We start from the raw sequence: 17011 nt of genomic DNA, 5'->3' as shown, positions 1-17011 counted from the left end.
TATATCAAGGTGAACTGAACAATGTGTTTATACTTGCAGAGTGCAGATTCCTAGAGAAAGTGTTTTCAGTGTGGAGCTGTGCATTTTTTATGTGAAATACCACTCATTTGGTAAACAGAGATAATGAAGTAAACAAATTAATTACAAACACGAGAAAATGTCAGTCCATTGCCTCCTCTACTGCAGTGATGTGGCCACACTCAGTTTGAAGGAGCAACACTATATTCTGTCCGGGTAGCCTCCAACCTGATGGCATGTAATTCCAGTAATTGCCTCCACCTTCACCATTTCTCATTCCTTTTTGCCTCTCTCACCTTATCTCCTTTCCTGCCCATCACCACCCTCTGATGCTTCTCCCCCTTCCCTTTTTTCCATGGTCTTCTATCCTCTCATATCAGATTTTCCCTTCTCTAGCCCTTTACCTCTTTCACCAAAAAACTTTCCAACCCTTCACCCCTTCACCCTCTCCCAGTTTCACTTATCACCTACCACTTTGTACTTCTCCCTCCCCTCCTCCCACCTTCCTACACTGACTTCTTCTTTTTCTTTCCAGTCCTGACGGAAGGTCTTGGCCTGAAGCGTGGGCTGTTTACTCTTTTCCATAGATGCTGCCTGGCCTGCTGAATTCCTCTGGCAATTTTGTGTGTGTTGCATCACATTAATTAGTTCAGTGATCCTTCCATTCACATGTGAACCTACACAGAAAAAATTGAGGTGATCTTAATTCTCCCAGCTGATTATTAATTTTCTATATTATTGTTAGAACTTCTACTGTGGAAAGGTACATGGCTTACGGTTAGAAATATTATTTTGCAAGCTAATGGAAAGTTGCCATTCTATTATGAACTACCTTTATTGCTTTATTACTTTATTGTTGCCAAACAGTTGATACTACAGCCTACAATCATCACAGCAATATTTGATTCTGTGCTTTGCACTCCCTGGAGTATAGTAAATATAATAATTGATAGTAAATATAAAAATTTAAATTATAAATGATAAATAGAAAATAGAAAAGGGAAAGTAAGGTAATGCAAAAAAGAAACCGAGAAACAGGTCTGGATATTTGGAAGGTACTGCCCAGATGCGGGTCAGGATCTGTTCAGCAGGCTTATCACAGTTGGAAAGAAGCTGTTCCCAAATCTGGCTGTATGAGTCTTCAAGCTCCTGAACCTTCTCCCGAGGGAAGAGGGACAAATAGTGTGTTGGCTGGGTGGGTCTTGTCCTTGATTATCCTGGCAGCACTGCTCCGACAGCGTGCGGTGTAAAGTGAGTCCAAGGATGGAAGATTGGTTTGTGTGATGTGCTGGGCTATGTTCATGATCTTCTGCAGCTTCTTCCGGTCTTGGACAGGACAACTTCCATACCAGGTTGTGATGCACCCTAGAAGAATGCTTTCTACAGTACAGCTATAAAAATTTGTGAGGATTTTAGGGGGCAGGCCAAATTTCTTATACCTTATATCTTATATCCTTGCATCCTGTATGGCTGGTATATGCTTCTGTTCATCTGGAGGATGAGCATGTGTGAGCAGGGCCTTTGTTTACCTGCTCAGCCTTTCCTTAATGCACCTCAGCTGCTCGGTTTTGTTATTTCTGCTGTTCTGGCAGTACCCACAGTACATGCTTTGCTTGACTATGCAGCATGCAGCACATAATGCCTCCATATCTGCATGATGTGCACTGCAGGTGTCCTCAAAATGAATAAGGCAACAAAATCTCTCTTGCAAAGACCAGTGTCAGTTCACACTACCAAGCTGGTGCCTTGAATACCTTTCATTCTATTAATGTTCTGCTGCTGTGCTTGGAGGAAGTATTGATGTGAGGGAAAGGAAAGTAGAAGGTAGTCCATGGCTCCCTGAGTTTACCTTCCAATCTGTGCAGGCTACTGCAAATGCCAGACGGAGCAAACTCCCTATCGATAAAGGAGTCGTGTTTGCTTCCAGGAAGCATGGCATTCATCACGAGGAATTTCTTCTCTTCACAACAATCCGCACACTGATGGAGTGGAGAGCTTTCCTCTGCACAAGATCCATCTGTGCATTTAAGATCAGATGTTTTAGGCAGCTGAAAGCAGTTGACAAATGCCAGATTGAATAAGACACCAGCAATCCCAATACCTGGGATCTTACCTGCACATTACTGACATCAAAGGAGAAAAAAAATCTTCATTAATATAGTATGGAATTTGCAGTATTGTCATTGGGCATTCAATCTCACCTCAGCTGCAGAATTCAGTTCTTTTTCACTATTACTGAAATAAAATTTGGATTTGAATAGTTCATATAAAACACAACAGTTTATTATAACTGCAGCTTGTTAAGATTTTTGACATTCCATCATTTTGTTGACAGTGGTAGACAGATGGAGAAACAGTTGGATGGATAGGAATTGTTTTTATTTTTGCCAACATAACTGACAGGTAACTTTCATTTTCAAATAATCATCTTGAATGTGAATTCCCTTATTGTGAAGCTGTGACTACTTGCTTGTGACTGTCTCACATCAGCAAAAACATAAAAAATCTCACTATCTACCAGGTCAAGTTTCCTTAGAATCCTACAGGTTTGGGTAAATCCTTAAAAACTCCAAGAAATAGAGGCTGTATCTGTCCAGCCTCTGTTGAAAGGACAACCCTTCCATTCCAAGAATTATCCTAGTTGTTGTTCTTTGACTGCCTTCGAAGCTATTATATCCTTTATCAGATAAGGGTACCAAAACTGTGCACAGTATTTCAAGTCTAGCTTCAGCAACATCCTTTGGAACTATAATAAATCCTCATTATTTTTAATCTCCAATCCCTTTGCAATGAAGACCAATGTGCTGTTTGCCTTCTTAACTATTTGTTAGACCTGCCTGTGCTCTATCTCTTTCTGGTCAATAATCTGCTTCACAATTCCACTTACCAAAGTGTATGAGCTCCCACTTTCTCACATTTGCCTCCATTTGCCAAGCCTTTGCTAATCACTCAAACTAACCGTATTCATTGCAGAATCACATTGTAAATAAGTGCCTTTCCACTTATTTTTGTGTCGCTGGTAGACTTGGAAACCTGATATTCTCTTCCTCTTTCAGGTCATGAATACAAAAAATAAATGGCGGAAGGCCAAGAATGAATCCCAGGGTTACAAACATGAGAAAGTCTGCAGATACTGGAAATCCCAAACAATGCTGGAGGAACTCAGCAGGTCGGGCAGCAGCTAAGGAAAAGAGTAATTAGTTGATATTCCAGGATGAGACCCTTTTTTAAGACTCTACAAATGACACTTCACCTGTGAGTCTGTTGGGTTAGTACACTAGATCCAGTGCTCCTGTATATTGGTGATATCCAATGTAGATTGGGAGACCACTTCGCCAAGTGCCAGGAAAAGTGAGATCTCCCAGTAGCCACCCAATTTAGTTTCACTTCCCATTCCCACTCCGCTATGTCAGTCCACGGCCTCCTCTCATGCAGTGATGAGGCCACACTCAGGTTGGAGGAGCAACACCTTATATTCTGTCTGAGCAGCCTCTAACCTGATGGCATGAACATCGATTTCTCGATGCTTCCCCCCACTTGCCACCATTCCCCATCTCCCTTTTCCCTGTCCCATCTTATCTCCTTGCCTACCCATCGTCTCCCTCTGGTGCAGTTCTGACTACCTGTTGTAAAGCTCTCTGTTCAGGCACCTTGTTCTGCACCACCTTGTCAAATGCCGTTTGGAAGTCTAAGTACATTGTCTAAGTACCAACATCTAGAGGTTGGTTCACATGGCTGTCGTAGCTGTGGGTAGGAGAGTGGGGTGGGGTGCTAATCTGCACAAGCCCCCTACTAACTATTAAATGCTCCTAATGGGGTATATCTTAAATAGCCTCTGACAACCAAATCCAGCCTTCACATGTGGCTTAGCTACAAAGCTTGGCAGAATCGTTTCTACTGACAGGAGAAGGGGCAAAGGTGGATTACTGTCTCTGGACAGATGGTGCTTATTAGCCATGGTTGGCAGCTCATCTAGGAGAAGGAAAACTCTGGTCTCAAACCTCTGCTGCCATGCGGCTATACCCACTCATGGGTAATGCTTCGAGAGTAAACAGCGAGGAAGAATCCTGAGCTGGAGTCCTACAGCAGTTCTGCCTTGAATTCAAAGTGGACGGGCAACTCCTGTGATGCTGCTGGTGCCAAACTCTTATCGGTCTTTTCCTTCCCTTTAGACAGGGCAACCGTGCCCAAGGAAGAGGTACAAGGACAACATCAAGTCAAACTCCAACCCCGCGATCATGAACACACTGCTTGCTGCTGATCAGTCCAAGTGGCGCAATCTATGCTCCAAGGCTGCAAACAACTTCCAAGCCAACTGGTGCATGCGGCGCCTCAGGGACAGCCAAGAAAGACACAAGGAGGCGTCCGCTCCTGCCCCAACAGGCGGTGCTCCTTGCCCCATCTGCAACCATATCTGCGCTTTGGACTTCGGCCTCAGAAGTCTTATGCGTGCCCACAGACGTTGACTGCGCAACACATTCGTCTTCCTCGGAGTACGAGAGACTACTACTCATCAGCTGCGTGGAAAGGGGGAGCCTGCTGCGTGGGCAAAGCTTGTTCTCCATGTTGTACTGCCCTGGAACATGTATCAACTGAACGCAGACAGCTAAGATGCAACATCCATGCTTGCCCCCAACCAACGCAGGGGCTCACATATCTATAGGTTGCTGTCTGTCAACTCTGTACGTAACATCCTCAAGAACTGGAGCAAACTTGTAAAACATTATTTACCCTTCATAAAACCATGCTTATATGATTATATTCAGCTTTGCTAAATAATTAATCATGTCTGCTTTGGTTAGTGACACTAGCACATTGTGAATAATGGATGTTAATCCAAATGGCCTGTAATTCCCCTTCTTGTTGATTCCCTCCTGAACAAAGGAGTCACTTTGGCTGTTTTTCAATCTTCTGCTGTCTTCATGAGACTTGGCAAGTTTAAAAAAAAATCCAACCAACTGGTTTACTATTTTTGATTTGATCTATTACTTCTGTTAGCCCAGTTTTATGAATTGTCCTGGTTATCATATCTACCAATTTCCTTGTCCATGTGACTACACCAAACCCTCTTATTTCACAGCCACCTACCTAGCTGTTGGTAAGGGCTCCGTCAAAATGATGGCAAGGTTGTGCATCATGTGGCATACCTCCTCACTTTTTGATGCGTATGCTGCAGAATAGTTTAGGAACAGCAATAACCTTTCAGCACCATAATATTCTGGTTTACAAAATTTTGTGTGTGTATGTATGTATATATGCGTGGGTGATGGAGATCCTTACTGATGGATGCCGCCTTTTTGAGGCATCACTCCTTGAAGATATCTCGGATGCTAGGGAGGCTAGTATTAAAAAACAATTAAACAAAAGGGAGGCTAGAGCCCATGATGGAGCTGACTAAGTTTACAACTTTCTGCAGCTTATTTTGAATCTGTGTGGTGTCTCCATACTGGACTGTGATGCAGCCAGTTAGAATGCTCTTCACAGTACACTTGTAGAAATTTGAGAGTGTCTTTGGTGGCCTACCAAATCTCCTCAAATTCCTAATGAAATATAACTGTAGTTGTGCCTTCTTTGTGACCGCATTGATATGTTGTGCCCAGAGTAGGTCCTGAGAGATGTCGACACCCAGGAACTTGAAGTTGCTCACCCTTTCCACTTCTGATCCCTCGATAAGGACTGGTGTGTGTTCCCCTGTCTTACCCTTTCTGAAGCCCACAATTAGTTCTTTGGTCTCACTGACGTTGAGTGCAAGCTTGTTGCTGTGACACCACTCAACTAGCTGTTATTGTAATTATTCAAGTGTGGTAGACTGCCACTGAATAAGATCTTGCTGTCTGCTGTTAGAAATCTAGATATCCACTGTGGCACGCTGAAAATGATCAAACATTGATTAGATAATGAGAGAATTATCCTATGGTGCAATCTAAAATTTAGATAATTTCGCATCCGCTAGTCTCGCGAGATCATGGATCTGTGCCTGGAAAGTCTTGCTTCAGCCTCTCCAGGGTGCAGGCCTGGGCAAGGTTGTATGGAAGACTGGCAGTTGCCCAAGCAGCAAGTCTCCCCTCTCCACACCACCCATGTTGTCCAAGGGAAGGGTAAGGGCCAATACAACTTGGCACCAGTGTTGTCGCAGGAGTTGCCAGAGCGAGGTTGAAGGTAATGTCGGACTGCCTTAGGGACTCCAGCTCCGGATTTGTCCTCGGGGTTTACTCCCGAAGCCTTTCCCATGAGTGGGTATGGCCGCAAGGCAGCAGAGGTTGGAAAGTTTTCCCTCACTTAGATGGACTGCCTTCTCAGGCTGACAAACTCCATCAACAATTTCTTGTTGATACCAGCATATTTTACAGACTAAATGATGTTGTTTCTGGCTAACTATTTATTAAGTTTAAAAGAACTTGATAAATAACATCAAATAGTTTGCCCTGAGGAAAGGTCTTGGCCCGAAATGTCGAGGGTACTCCTTTCCATAGATGCTGCCTGGCCTGCTGAGTTCCTCCAGCATTTTGTGTTTGTTGCTTAATAAGTAGTTTGCCAGGACATGAATAGAGATAATATCACTGATGTTACGCAGTGTTATAATATGCCTCACAGTGAACCAGAAAAACATGGAACAGTCCAGCACAATACAGGTCTTCTGGCTCATGATATTGTGCCAGTCTTTTGACCTACGCCTTGATCAATCTAACCTTTCCCACTTACATAGCCCATAACCCTACATTTTTCTTTCATTCATTGCCCGAGTGAGAGTCTCTTAAATATCCTTAAACTGTCAGCCTCTATCTCCACCTCCGGTATGAGTTCCAGGCAGAAAATGAGCCACACCCCACTATCGTCAAAGTTTAAAGGGGGAGTAGGAATCAGAGCCCTGATGAGTTGAAAAGTAATAAATGGGAATGGAACATGTGAACCAGGGTCGTCATCTTCATCATCATTTCGGGTTGCGTCGTATGTCGTGGACGATCATGGTCTGTGGTTCATGGCAACTGTTTTTACAGAAGCGGTTTGCCATTGCCTTCTTCTGGGCAGTGTCTTTACGTGATGGGCCATTATCAATAAACTTCAGAGATTGTCTGCCTGGTGTTAGTGGTTAGTGGTGTTTGTGATATTCACCAGCTGCTCATACGACCATCCACCATTTGCTCCTGTGGCTTCACGTGATCCTTATTGGGGGTGGGGGAGGTGTTGCACTTAGTGCACAAGGTATTTGTTGTACTTGTTGCACAAGGTATTCCACCTCGCCCAAGGGTGACCTGCAGGCTAGGGGAGGGAAGGAGCGCCTTGCGCCTTCTTTATGTAAAGGGGGTTTCTTCTTTTTCTTTGTTACTGCGTATGTTAATCAAAATGGCTTTGTTAAGAGTAGGAATGCTTCTTTGTTGCGAGAGAGTGCTGGAAGCTTGTTTGGGTTAAAATTTACTGATAATGAGAATTGTATTCCTTTGTTAACCAATTGGGATTAATGTTGTTCTTCTGAGTCTGTAAGCTATTGTTGGCGGGCTTTTGGGGAGATCGGCACAAGGGAGTGAGAGAGAGAGAGAGGACGCAATGCTGTTAACAGGGTGAGGAACGGACCCCAAGCGGGGTCTGAGGCCAGAAGGTACCTCGAGGAGAGGAGACAAGGATAGATGTGCTTGGTTGACCACTTTGGGTGGTCCTGAGCTGCAAGTCGAGGAGTTCAGAGGGGATCGAATGGTGGCCAGAAGACTTCAGTAATTGAGCTCCAACGGTTGTGCACAAAGTGGTTTGGACTTTGATAAGTTTGGCACCTTTTCTTTTTTGTTTCCTTCATATATACTGTATCGTTATTGATCATTTAGTTATAGTAATCTTCATAAATTGTAATCATTTAATCGCATATGGTGTCCTGTCTGTTATTTGGTGAGGCGGGGACATCACACAGCACCCACACAAGCTGATTATCCAGTTTGGCTGCTCCCCCTAGACGAGAACGACCCTGAGGCGACCCAGGGGTTACATTTATTAGAGCTGTATCTCCACCATGCCACCTAGGGTGTTGCTAAGAATTGAAGCTTAGGGACTTAGATCCTGGTGAGAGGGAGAGGAGAAAGTAAGCATGATGAATATCAGCTGCTAAACCATATGGTGATTCGTAATGTGAACCATAACGACTTTCAAACTGTGTGATGGCAGGTTATCAGTTGTACTGTATATCCAATTTAACATGAAATAAGAAACATTCATAAAATATAGGAGCAGAATTAGGCCATTTGACCAATTGAGTATGCTCTGCCATTCCAACTTGGCTGATTTATTATCCTTTTCAACACTAATCTCCTACCTTCTTCCCATAATCTTTGTAGCCTTTACTAAACAAGAACCTATCAACCTCCGCTTTAAATATATCCATTGACTTGCCCTCCATATCTGCCTGTGACAATGAATTCCATAGACTCACCACCTCCTGGCTAAAGAAATTCCATCTCAGCATCTCTGTTTGAAAGTAACATCCTTCTATTCTGAGGCCCTCTGGTCCTAGACTTCCTCATCATAGGAAGCATCCTCTCCACGTCTACTGTATCTAGGCCTTTCAATATTAAATAGATTTCAATGAGTTCCTCCCTTACAAACTTCAGCAAGTACAGGTCCATAGCTATCAAATGCTCCTCATATGTTAACCTTTTCATTCCTGAGCTCATTCTCATGAACCTCCTCTGAACCCTCTCGAATGCCAGTACATCCTTTCTTAGTTAAGGGACCCAAAACTGCTCACAATACTCCGAGCAACACACACAAATTGCTGGAGGAACTCAGCAGGCCAGGTAGCATCTCTGGAAAAGAGTACAGTTGATATTTCGGGCCGAGACCCTTCGGCAGGACTGGAGAAAAAAAAAAGTCAGAGTTAGAAGGTAGGGGTGGGGAGGGACGAACATAGGAAGGGTGGAGGGATGAAGTTAAAGGGCTGGGGAGTTGATTGGTGAAAGAGATACAAGGCTGGAGAAGGGGGAATCTAATAGGCGAGGACAGAAGGCAATGGAAGAAAGAAAAGGGGGAGGAGCACCAGACGGAGGCGATGGACAGGCAAGGAGATAAGGTGGGAGAAGTAAAAGGGGATGGTCCGCCATCTCCAATGGGATCCCTCCACCAAGCACATCTTTCCCTCTCCACCCCTCCTCACTATCTGCTTTCTGCTGGGATCGCTCCCTACACGACTCCCTTGTCCATTCGTCCCTCCCCATGATCTCCCTCCTGGCAGTTATCCTTGTAAGCAGAACGAGTGTTTCACCTGCCCCCCCACTTTCTCCCTCACTACCATTCAGAGCCCCAGACAGTTCATCCAGGTGAGGCGAAATTTTATCTGTGAGTCAATTGGGGTCATATATTGATTCTGGTGCTACCGGTGTGGCCTCCATGAGATCCGATGTAGATTGGGAGACTGCTTTGCTGAATACCTACGCTCTGTCTGCCAGAAAAAGCAAGATCTTGCAGTGGCCACCCATTTTAATTCCACTTCCTATTCCCATTCTGACATGTCAATCCATGGCATCCTTTACTGTCACGATGAGGCCACTTTCAGGTTGGGGGAGCAGCACCCTCGTATTCTATCTGGGTAACCTCCAACCCGATGGCATGAACATTGATCTGTCAAACTTCCAGTAATAGCCAACCCTTTTTCCCTCTCTCACCTTAACTACTTGCCTGTCCATTGCCTCTTTCTGGTGTTTTTACCCCTTTGCTATCTTCCATGGCCTTCTGTCCTCTCCTATTAGATTCCCCCATCTCCAGCCCTGTTTCTCTTTTACCTCTCGACTTCCCAGCTCTTTACGTCACCCCTACCCCTCTCCCAGTTTCACCTATCACCTTGTGTTTCCCTGCCCTACCTCCTAACTCTAACTCCCCCTTTTTTTTCCTCCAGTCCTGTTGAAGGATCTTAGCCCGAAACGCCAACTGTACTCTCTTCCATCCATGCTGCCTGGCCTACTGAGTTCCTCAGCATTTTGTGTGCATTGCTTTGGATTTCCAGCATCTGCAGATTTTCTCTTGTTCACAATACTCCAAGTATGGTCTGACCAATGCTTTAAATCCTCAGCTTTATTTAAAGATGAATATAGAGTAGGTTCTGCCTCACTTTTGACAAATGCAACATGATTTCTTATGACTTATTTTGTCTGCCCTATTTCTTATGACTTATTTTGTATTTAAAATTGTACGGTAGTGCGATATTAATACGCAGCAGCCTCTCCGGACTTCGGATTGGGGTTTGCCAAACGTTATGTGGATTTTCTGGTGTAGTCTGTTTTGTCATGTGCTTTTGTGATATCATTCTGGAGGTACGTTGTCTCATTTTTTAACTGCATTGCATTTGTGGTTTCTAAATGACAATAAACTGAATGTGAATCTGAAAATGATTGTTGAGCCAGAACCTGCTAACAATATTTTGAAATGTAACAGAATAAATTACTCAATTATAAAAACTTTGCTTTTGTTTTATTTTAGTTACAATCTTGGCACCACATGGCTTGCTGTACAGAAGGTTCCATCTTATTCCTTCATCAAATATTTTATCCATTCTTGGAATGGAGATTTTATCTTTATGACTGATAGCGAAGAGGTAGGTGATACATACGTTGGTCAGTTCAATTTCACACAACATATAAAATCATGAAATTGCACAATGAGCAGATTATTTAGCACGTGAAGTTGATTCCTTTGAATGATCACATGCAATTTATATTATCATGCTGTGCACCAATTTCTTTTGGTTCCTCAGATTGTTTTCTCATTTGTAGCTTTTCACATTTCCTTCTCATTAGGATGAAAAGATAAAAAGCAAAAACAATTCTCTTTTCTCTTTGTCCAGTTGCAGTTTTGCAAATAATGAATTTGAGAGTTTCTATAGTATCCACAATTTTCCTGTAGTGAGATGACCAGAACCCAGTACTCCAAGTGGGGTCTAACTCTTATATAGCTGTAACATTACTTCACAGCTCTTGAACTCAATCCCATGGCTGATGAAAAGCAACACACTATACTCCTTAACAACACTGTCAATCTGCCCAGCAGCTTTGAATGTCCTATGGACATGAACCCCAAGATCCTGCTGATCTTCCACACTGCCAGGTGTCTTACCATTAATATTATATTCTGTCTTCAAATTTGACCTACCAAAACGAACCACTTCACACTTACCTGGGTTGAATTCCATCTGCCACTTCTCAGCCTAGTTCTGCATTCTATCGATGTCCCACTGTAACCTCCAGACTACCCACAACACTCCCAACTTTTGTATCATCAAGAAACTTACAAATACACCCTTCTACTTCCTCATCCAGGTCATTTATAAAAAAAAAATCACAAAGAGGAGGGGTTCCCAGAACAGATTACTGCAGAATGCCACTAGTCACTGTCCTCCATGCAGAATATGAACCATCCACAACCATCCTTTGCCTTCTGTGAGAAAGCCAATTCTGGGTCTACAAAGCAAGGTCCCCTTGGATCCCATGCTTCATTACTTTCTGAATGAGCCTCACAGGGGAACCTTATCAAATGCCCTATGAAATCTATATACACTACATCCGCTGCTCAGCCTTCATCAATGTGTTATGTTACATCCTTAAAGAACTCAATCAGGTTCGTAAGGCATGATCTGCCCTTGACAAAGCCATACTGACTATACCTAATCAGATTATATCTCTCCAAATGCTCACTGCCTCCTGTCTCTCAGGATCTTCTCCAACAACTTGCCCACCTCTGAAATAAGATCTCAGTTTCTTTGAATGAGCTCCATTGTTTTCTTTGTTTTGTGGCTATCTGGACAAGACGAATCTCAGAGTTGTATACTGCATACATACTTTGATAATAAGTGAACCTTTGAACCTTTGATAAAGACTTTGCCAGTAATACTAAATAAAGGATTGAGGTCCCTCGTGTTACTACTCAACTTCAAAGCAAAATTATATGCAATTCTGGTTTCACAACTGTAGTGAGGATATGGTAGCAATAGAGAAAAAAGCAGAAGAAATTTCCACAGTGCTGCCTTCAATAGAGGCTATTGTTATAAGGAGAGATTTAAATGGTTGATTTATTTTCACTTGAATATAGAGGGATGTGGGATGACCTTATAGAGGTTTCCATAAGGGGAAGAGATGAGATAGAGTGCCAGAATCTTTTACCCAGGGCAGCAAAGTATAGATCTAGAAGGCATAGGTTTAAGAAGGGGGGGGCATCTAAAGGGGTTACGAGGCACCCTTTTCAGAGCACGGTGGTTATCCAGAACAAGTGGCCAAGGACAGTAGAAGCAGATACAATGTTTAAAAGGCATGTGGACAGGTACTTGAATAGGAAAGCCATAGGGAGATATAGGCACATAGAATTAGTGCGTGTAGATTTGTGTTGATGAGATGGGCCTGAAGAGCTTACTTCTGTGCTTTATGACTCAATGGAACAATGGTTGTGTGGTTTTAATTTTACCGAGTTTTAGTGCAGATTTTAATTTAAGAGAGAAGACTGACTGTCGTTGGATTCTTATTGAAATTACCTGGACCCAGAAATAGGAATCCCAATGCAACTTCATCTGAGGATAGAGCAAATTTGAAAAAGATGAAGAAGACACAGATAGAGTAAAAGAGGTGGTGGAAATGATGGAACCAGAAAGGTTCAAACTACATTTCTCTTACAGCTTTACTGAAAATCAGTTTATGAGATGCTTATGTTCATAGACTTCAGTTCAGCATTCAACACAATCATCCCTCAGAAAATGATTGGAAAGCTGAGCCTACTGGGCCTGAACACCTCCCTCTGCAACTGGATCCTAAACTTCCTGACTGGGAGCAGCATCTCCAACACCATCACACTGAGCATGGGGCTGAGTGAGCACTGCTGTTCACTCTGTTGACCTATGACTGTGCTGCAACACACAGCTCGAACCACATCATCAGGTTCGCCGATGACACGACCGTGGTGGGTCTCATCAGCAAGAACAGCAAGTCAGCATACAGAGAGGAGGTGCAGCGGCTAACATAGAAACATAGAAAATAGGTGCAGGAGTAGGCCATTTGGCCCTTCAAGCATGCACCGCCATTCAGTATGATCATGGCTGATCATCCAACTCAGAACCCTGTACCTGCTTTCTCTCCATACCCCCTGATCCCTTTAGCCACAAGGGCCATATCTAACTTCCTCTTAAATATAGCCAATGAACCAGCCTCAACTGTTTCCTGTGGCAGAGAATTCCACAGATTCACCACTCTCTGTGTGAAGAAGTTTTTCCTCATCTCGGTCCTAAAAGGCTTCCCCATTATCCTTAACTTGTGACCCCTCGTTCTGGACTTCCCCAACATCGGAAACAATCTTCTTGCATCTAGCCTGCCCAATCCCTTTAGAATTTTATACGTTTCAATAAGGTCCCCCCTCAATCTTCTAAATTCCAGTGAGTATAAGCCTAGTCGATCCAGTCTTTCTTCATATGAAAGTCCTGCTATCCCAGGAGTCAATCTGGTGAACCTTCTTTGTACTCCCTCTATGGCAAGAATGTCTTTCCTCAGATTAGGGGACCAAAATTGCACACAATACTCTTGGTGCGGTCTCACCAAGGCCTTGTACAACTGCAGTAGAACCTCCCTGCTCCTGTACTCAAATCCTGTTACTATGAATGCCAACATACCATTTGCCTTTTTCACTGCCTGCTGTACCTGCATGCCCACCTTCAATGACTGGTGTACAATGACACCCAGGTCTCGTTGCACCTCCCCTTTTCCTAATCAGCCACCATTCAGATAATAATCTGTTTTCCTGTTCTTGCAACCAAAGTGGATAACCTCACATTTGTCCACATTAAGTTGCATATGCCATGAATTTGCCCACTCACCTAACCTATCCAAGTCACCCTGCATCCTCTTAGCATCCTCCTCACAGCTAACACCGCTGCCCAGCTTCGTGTTATCCGCAAACTTGGAGATGCTGCATTTAATTCCCTTGTCTAAATCATTAATATATATTGTAAACAACTGGGGTCCCAGCACTGAGCCTTGTGGTACCACACTTGTCACTGCCTGCCATTCTGAAAAGGTCCCGTTTACTCCCACTCTTTGCTTCCTGTCTGCCAACCAATTCTCGATCCACGTCAATACCATACCCCCAATACCGTGTGCCTTAAGTTTGCACACTAATCTCCTGTGTGGGATCTTGTCAAAAGCCTTTTGAAAATCCAAATATACCACATCCACTGGCTGTCCCCTATCCACCCTACTAGTTACATCTTCAAAAAATTCTATAAGATTCGTCAGACATGATTTTCCTTTCACAAATCCATGCTGACTTTGTCCGATGATTTCACCACTTTCCAAATGTGCTGTTATCACATTTTTGATAACTGCCTCTAGCATTTTCCCCACTACCAATGTCAAGCTAACCAGTCTATAATTCCCTGGTTTTTCTCTCCCTCCTTTCTTAAAAAGTGGGGTTACATTAGCCACCCTTCAATCCTCAGGAACTAATCTAGAATCTAACTGGTGCAGACCCAACAACTTGTCTCTGAATGTGAACAAAACAAAAGAGATGGTTGTTGACTTCAGGAGGGCATGGAGCGTCCACTCCCCTCTGAACATCGACGGCTCCTCGGTAGAAATTGTTAAGAGCACCAAATTTCTTGGTATTCACCTGACAAAGAATCTCACCTGGTCCCTCAACACCAGCTCCACAGCAAAGAAAGCCCAGCAGCGTCTCTACTTTCTGCGAAGGCAAAGGAAGGTCCATCTCCCATCTCCCATCCTCATCACATTCTACAGGGGTTGTATTGAGAGCATCCTGAGCAGCTACATCACTGCCTGGTTTGGAAAGTGCACCATCTCGGATCGCAAGACCCTGCAGCGGATAGTGAGGTCAGCTGAGAAGATCACTGGGGTCTCTCTTCCCGCCATTACGGGCGTTTACACTACACGCTGCATCCGCAAAGCAAACAGCGTTATGAAGGACACCCCTCATACAAACTCTTCTCCCTCCTGCCATCTGGGAAGAGGCACCGAAGCATTCAGGCTCTCACGACCAGACTATGTAACAGTTTCTTCCTCCAAGCCATCAGACTCCTCAATACCCAGAGCCTGGACTGACACCAACTTACTGCCCTCTACTGTGCCTATTGTCTTGTTTATTATTTATTGTAATGCCTGCACTGTTTTGTGTACTTTATGCAGTCCTGGGTAGGTCTTTAGTCTCGTGTAGTTTTTTTTTTGGTGTTGTTTTACGTAGTTCAGTGTGGTTTTTGTATTGTTTCATATAGCACCATGGTCCTGAAAAATGTTGTCTTGTTTTTACTGTGTACTGTAGCAGCAGTTATAGTCAAAATGAGAATAAAAAACGACTTGACTTTACTTGAAGTAGGTGATTAGCCCAAAAGGAGTTCAGTTTTAAGTATTGCGATACGTTGGGTGCCTATGACATCCAAGACAATCACTTAATTCTCCACTCCCCCGACCTTCTCACCTGCCAATTACTTCCCCCTGGGTTCCCTCCTCCTTCCTTTTCTCCTATTAAATTCCCTCTTCTCCAGCCCTTGACCTTTCCCACCCACCTGGCTTCACCCATCTCCCTATCTTCTTTATTCTTGCATCTTCCCCCATCCTTCTCAGTCCTGAAGAAAGGTCTAGGCCCGAAATGTCGACTGGTTATTTTTTTTCCCCATTGATGCTGCCTGACCTGCTGAGATCTCCAGCATTTTGTGTCTGTTGCTTTGGACTCTTCTGTATTTGCAGACTTTCTTGTGTTTACACTTAGTTCTTAATTGAAGACACATGGTTATTGAAATTAAACAGGTTAGAAGCATCTGTACTATGAGATAGAAGTGTCTTTTACAGAACCAGAAATTTTTCTTTAGATTGGATTTATGAAATACATTATGAAATTGTAGAAACTTAAGTGAAAAAAGTTAATGAAAGGGAATTGTTCCAAGGCACTAGCTCTTAACGAAGTTGTCAATGATTTTTGGATTTCGGTCATTTACATTTAGCAAATGGCTTTGGCTACCAGTCTTCTATCTGTAAATATGCATTGTGGATTTTATTTGAAGTGCAGGTTTGAACAATGGGTTCCTTAAATCTGTGAATCCCAGTCCAGATGATGCTGGCATCTGTGGCATGGATACGAATCAGGAGGTGTGAAGTTTGTATGTAGTTTCAAAAGAAAGCATTGTTTATACTTTGTAAATATGGTATTGTCCTTTGTGTTTAGCAAATAAATATCGAGCCCCACATTGGGCCAGCAGACCTTTCCACTGAAAGCATCTCCATATGATGCCCGCTGTACCCTGTTCTGAAGCTGCTTTGTATCTGCCAGGAATTTTCTTTGGTGATTTAATTCACACAACAGAAGCTGTTTGTCTCGCTTGTACTTTAGCCTTTACTGTATTTTCCTGCAGTTTTTATTTTGTGCTTGGCTTTATCGAGGACTCAGAGGATTCATTCTTGTTGAAATTAAAAGATGTTTTATTTTGCGTAGTACTTTACTGAGGACTCAGAGAAAACTTTCATTCATGCAGAAGCCTGCAGGTTTTGCTTAAGTGGGTTTGAATGACACATGGAGATGCAGCTTTCCATTCACTAGTAAAAATTGAAAAGAATTGCCCTGCTCTGAACATGGTGAAGTGCAATCAATTAGTCAGTACCCACCATTGTCTTATGTACAGTTACACATTATTGCTACATACCAAACAACTTCCAGCAGCAATTTATATTTTTTTATAAATGCTGCTTGTATAATCTGTGTCTGTCATGCTGATGCAAGTAAATTTTGCATCTGAAGATATGACCATAAGACAAAGGAGCAGAATTAGGCCATTTGGCCCATCGAGTCTACTTTGCCACTTCATCATGGCTGATCCAATTTTCCTCTCAACCCCAATCTCCTGCCTTCTCCCCATATCCCTTCATGCCCTGACTAATTAAGAATCTATTAACAGCTGCCTTTAAATATACCCATTGACTTGGCCTCCACAGCCGCCCGTGGCAATGGATTCCACGGATTCACCATTCTCTGGCTAAAG

At 43.3% G+C, this 17011-nt stretch overlaps 1 protein-coding gene and 1 long non-coding RNA gene across 2 annotated transcripts in view; both read left to right on the top strand.

Moving 5' to 3' along the window:
- The window catches only part of LOC132381433 (cation channel sperm-associated auxiliary subunit gamma-like), a 164041-nt gene that overhangs the window by 51554 nt on the left and 95476 nt on the right, over positions 1–17011 (top strand). Inside the window, exon 10 of the mRNA XM_059950839.1 lies at positions 10474–10588. Within this exon, the coding sequence (XP_059806822.1) occupies positions 10474–10588 (115 nt within the window). The remainder of the gene's footprint in view (positions 1–10473; positions 10589–17011) is intronic.
- LOC132381437 (uncharacterized) lies at positions 940–7873 on the top strand. Its single transcript, XR_009508031.1, has 2 exons — positions 940–3286; positions 4191–7873. It is a non-coding gene; the product is annotated as an uncharacterized LOC132381437 (long non-coding RNA).

Source organism: Hypanus sabinus, chromosome 26, assembly GCF_030144855.1.
Source record: "Hypanus sabinus isolate sHypSab1 chromosome 26, sHypSab1.hap1, whole genome shotgun sequence".
NCBI lineage: Eukaryota > Metazoa > Chordata > Chondrichthyes > Myliobatiformes > Dasyatidae > Hypanus > Hypanus sabinus.
The sequence above is the reverse complement of the archived record's forward strand: the minus strand, read 5'-3'. Positions and strand labels throughout refer to the sequence as shown.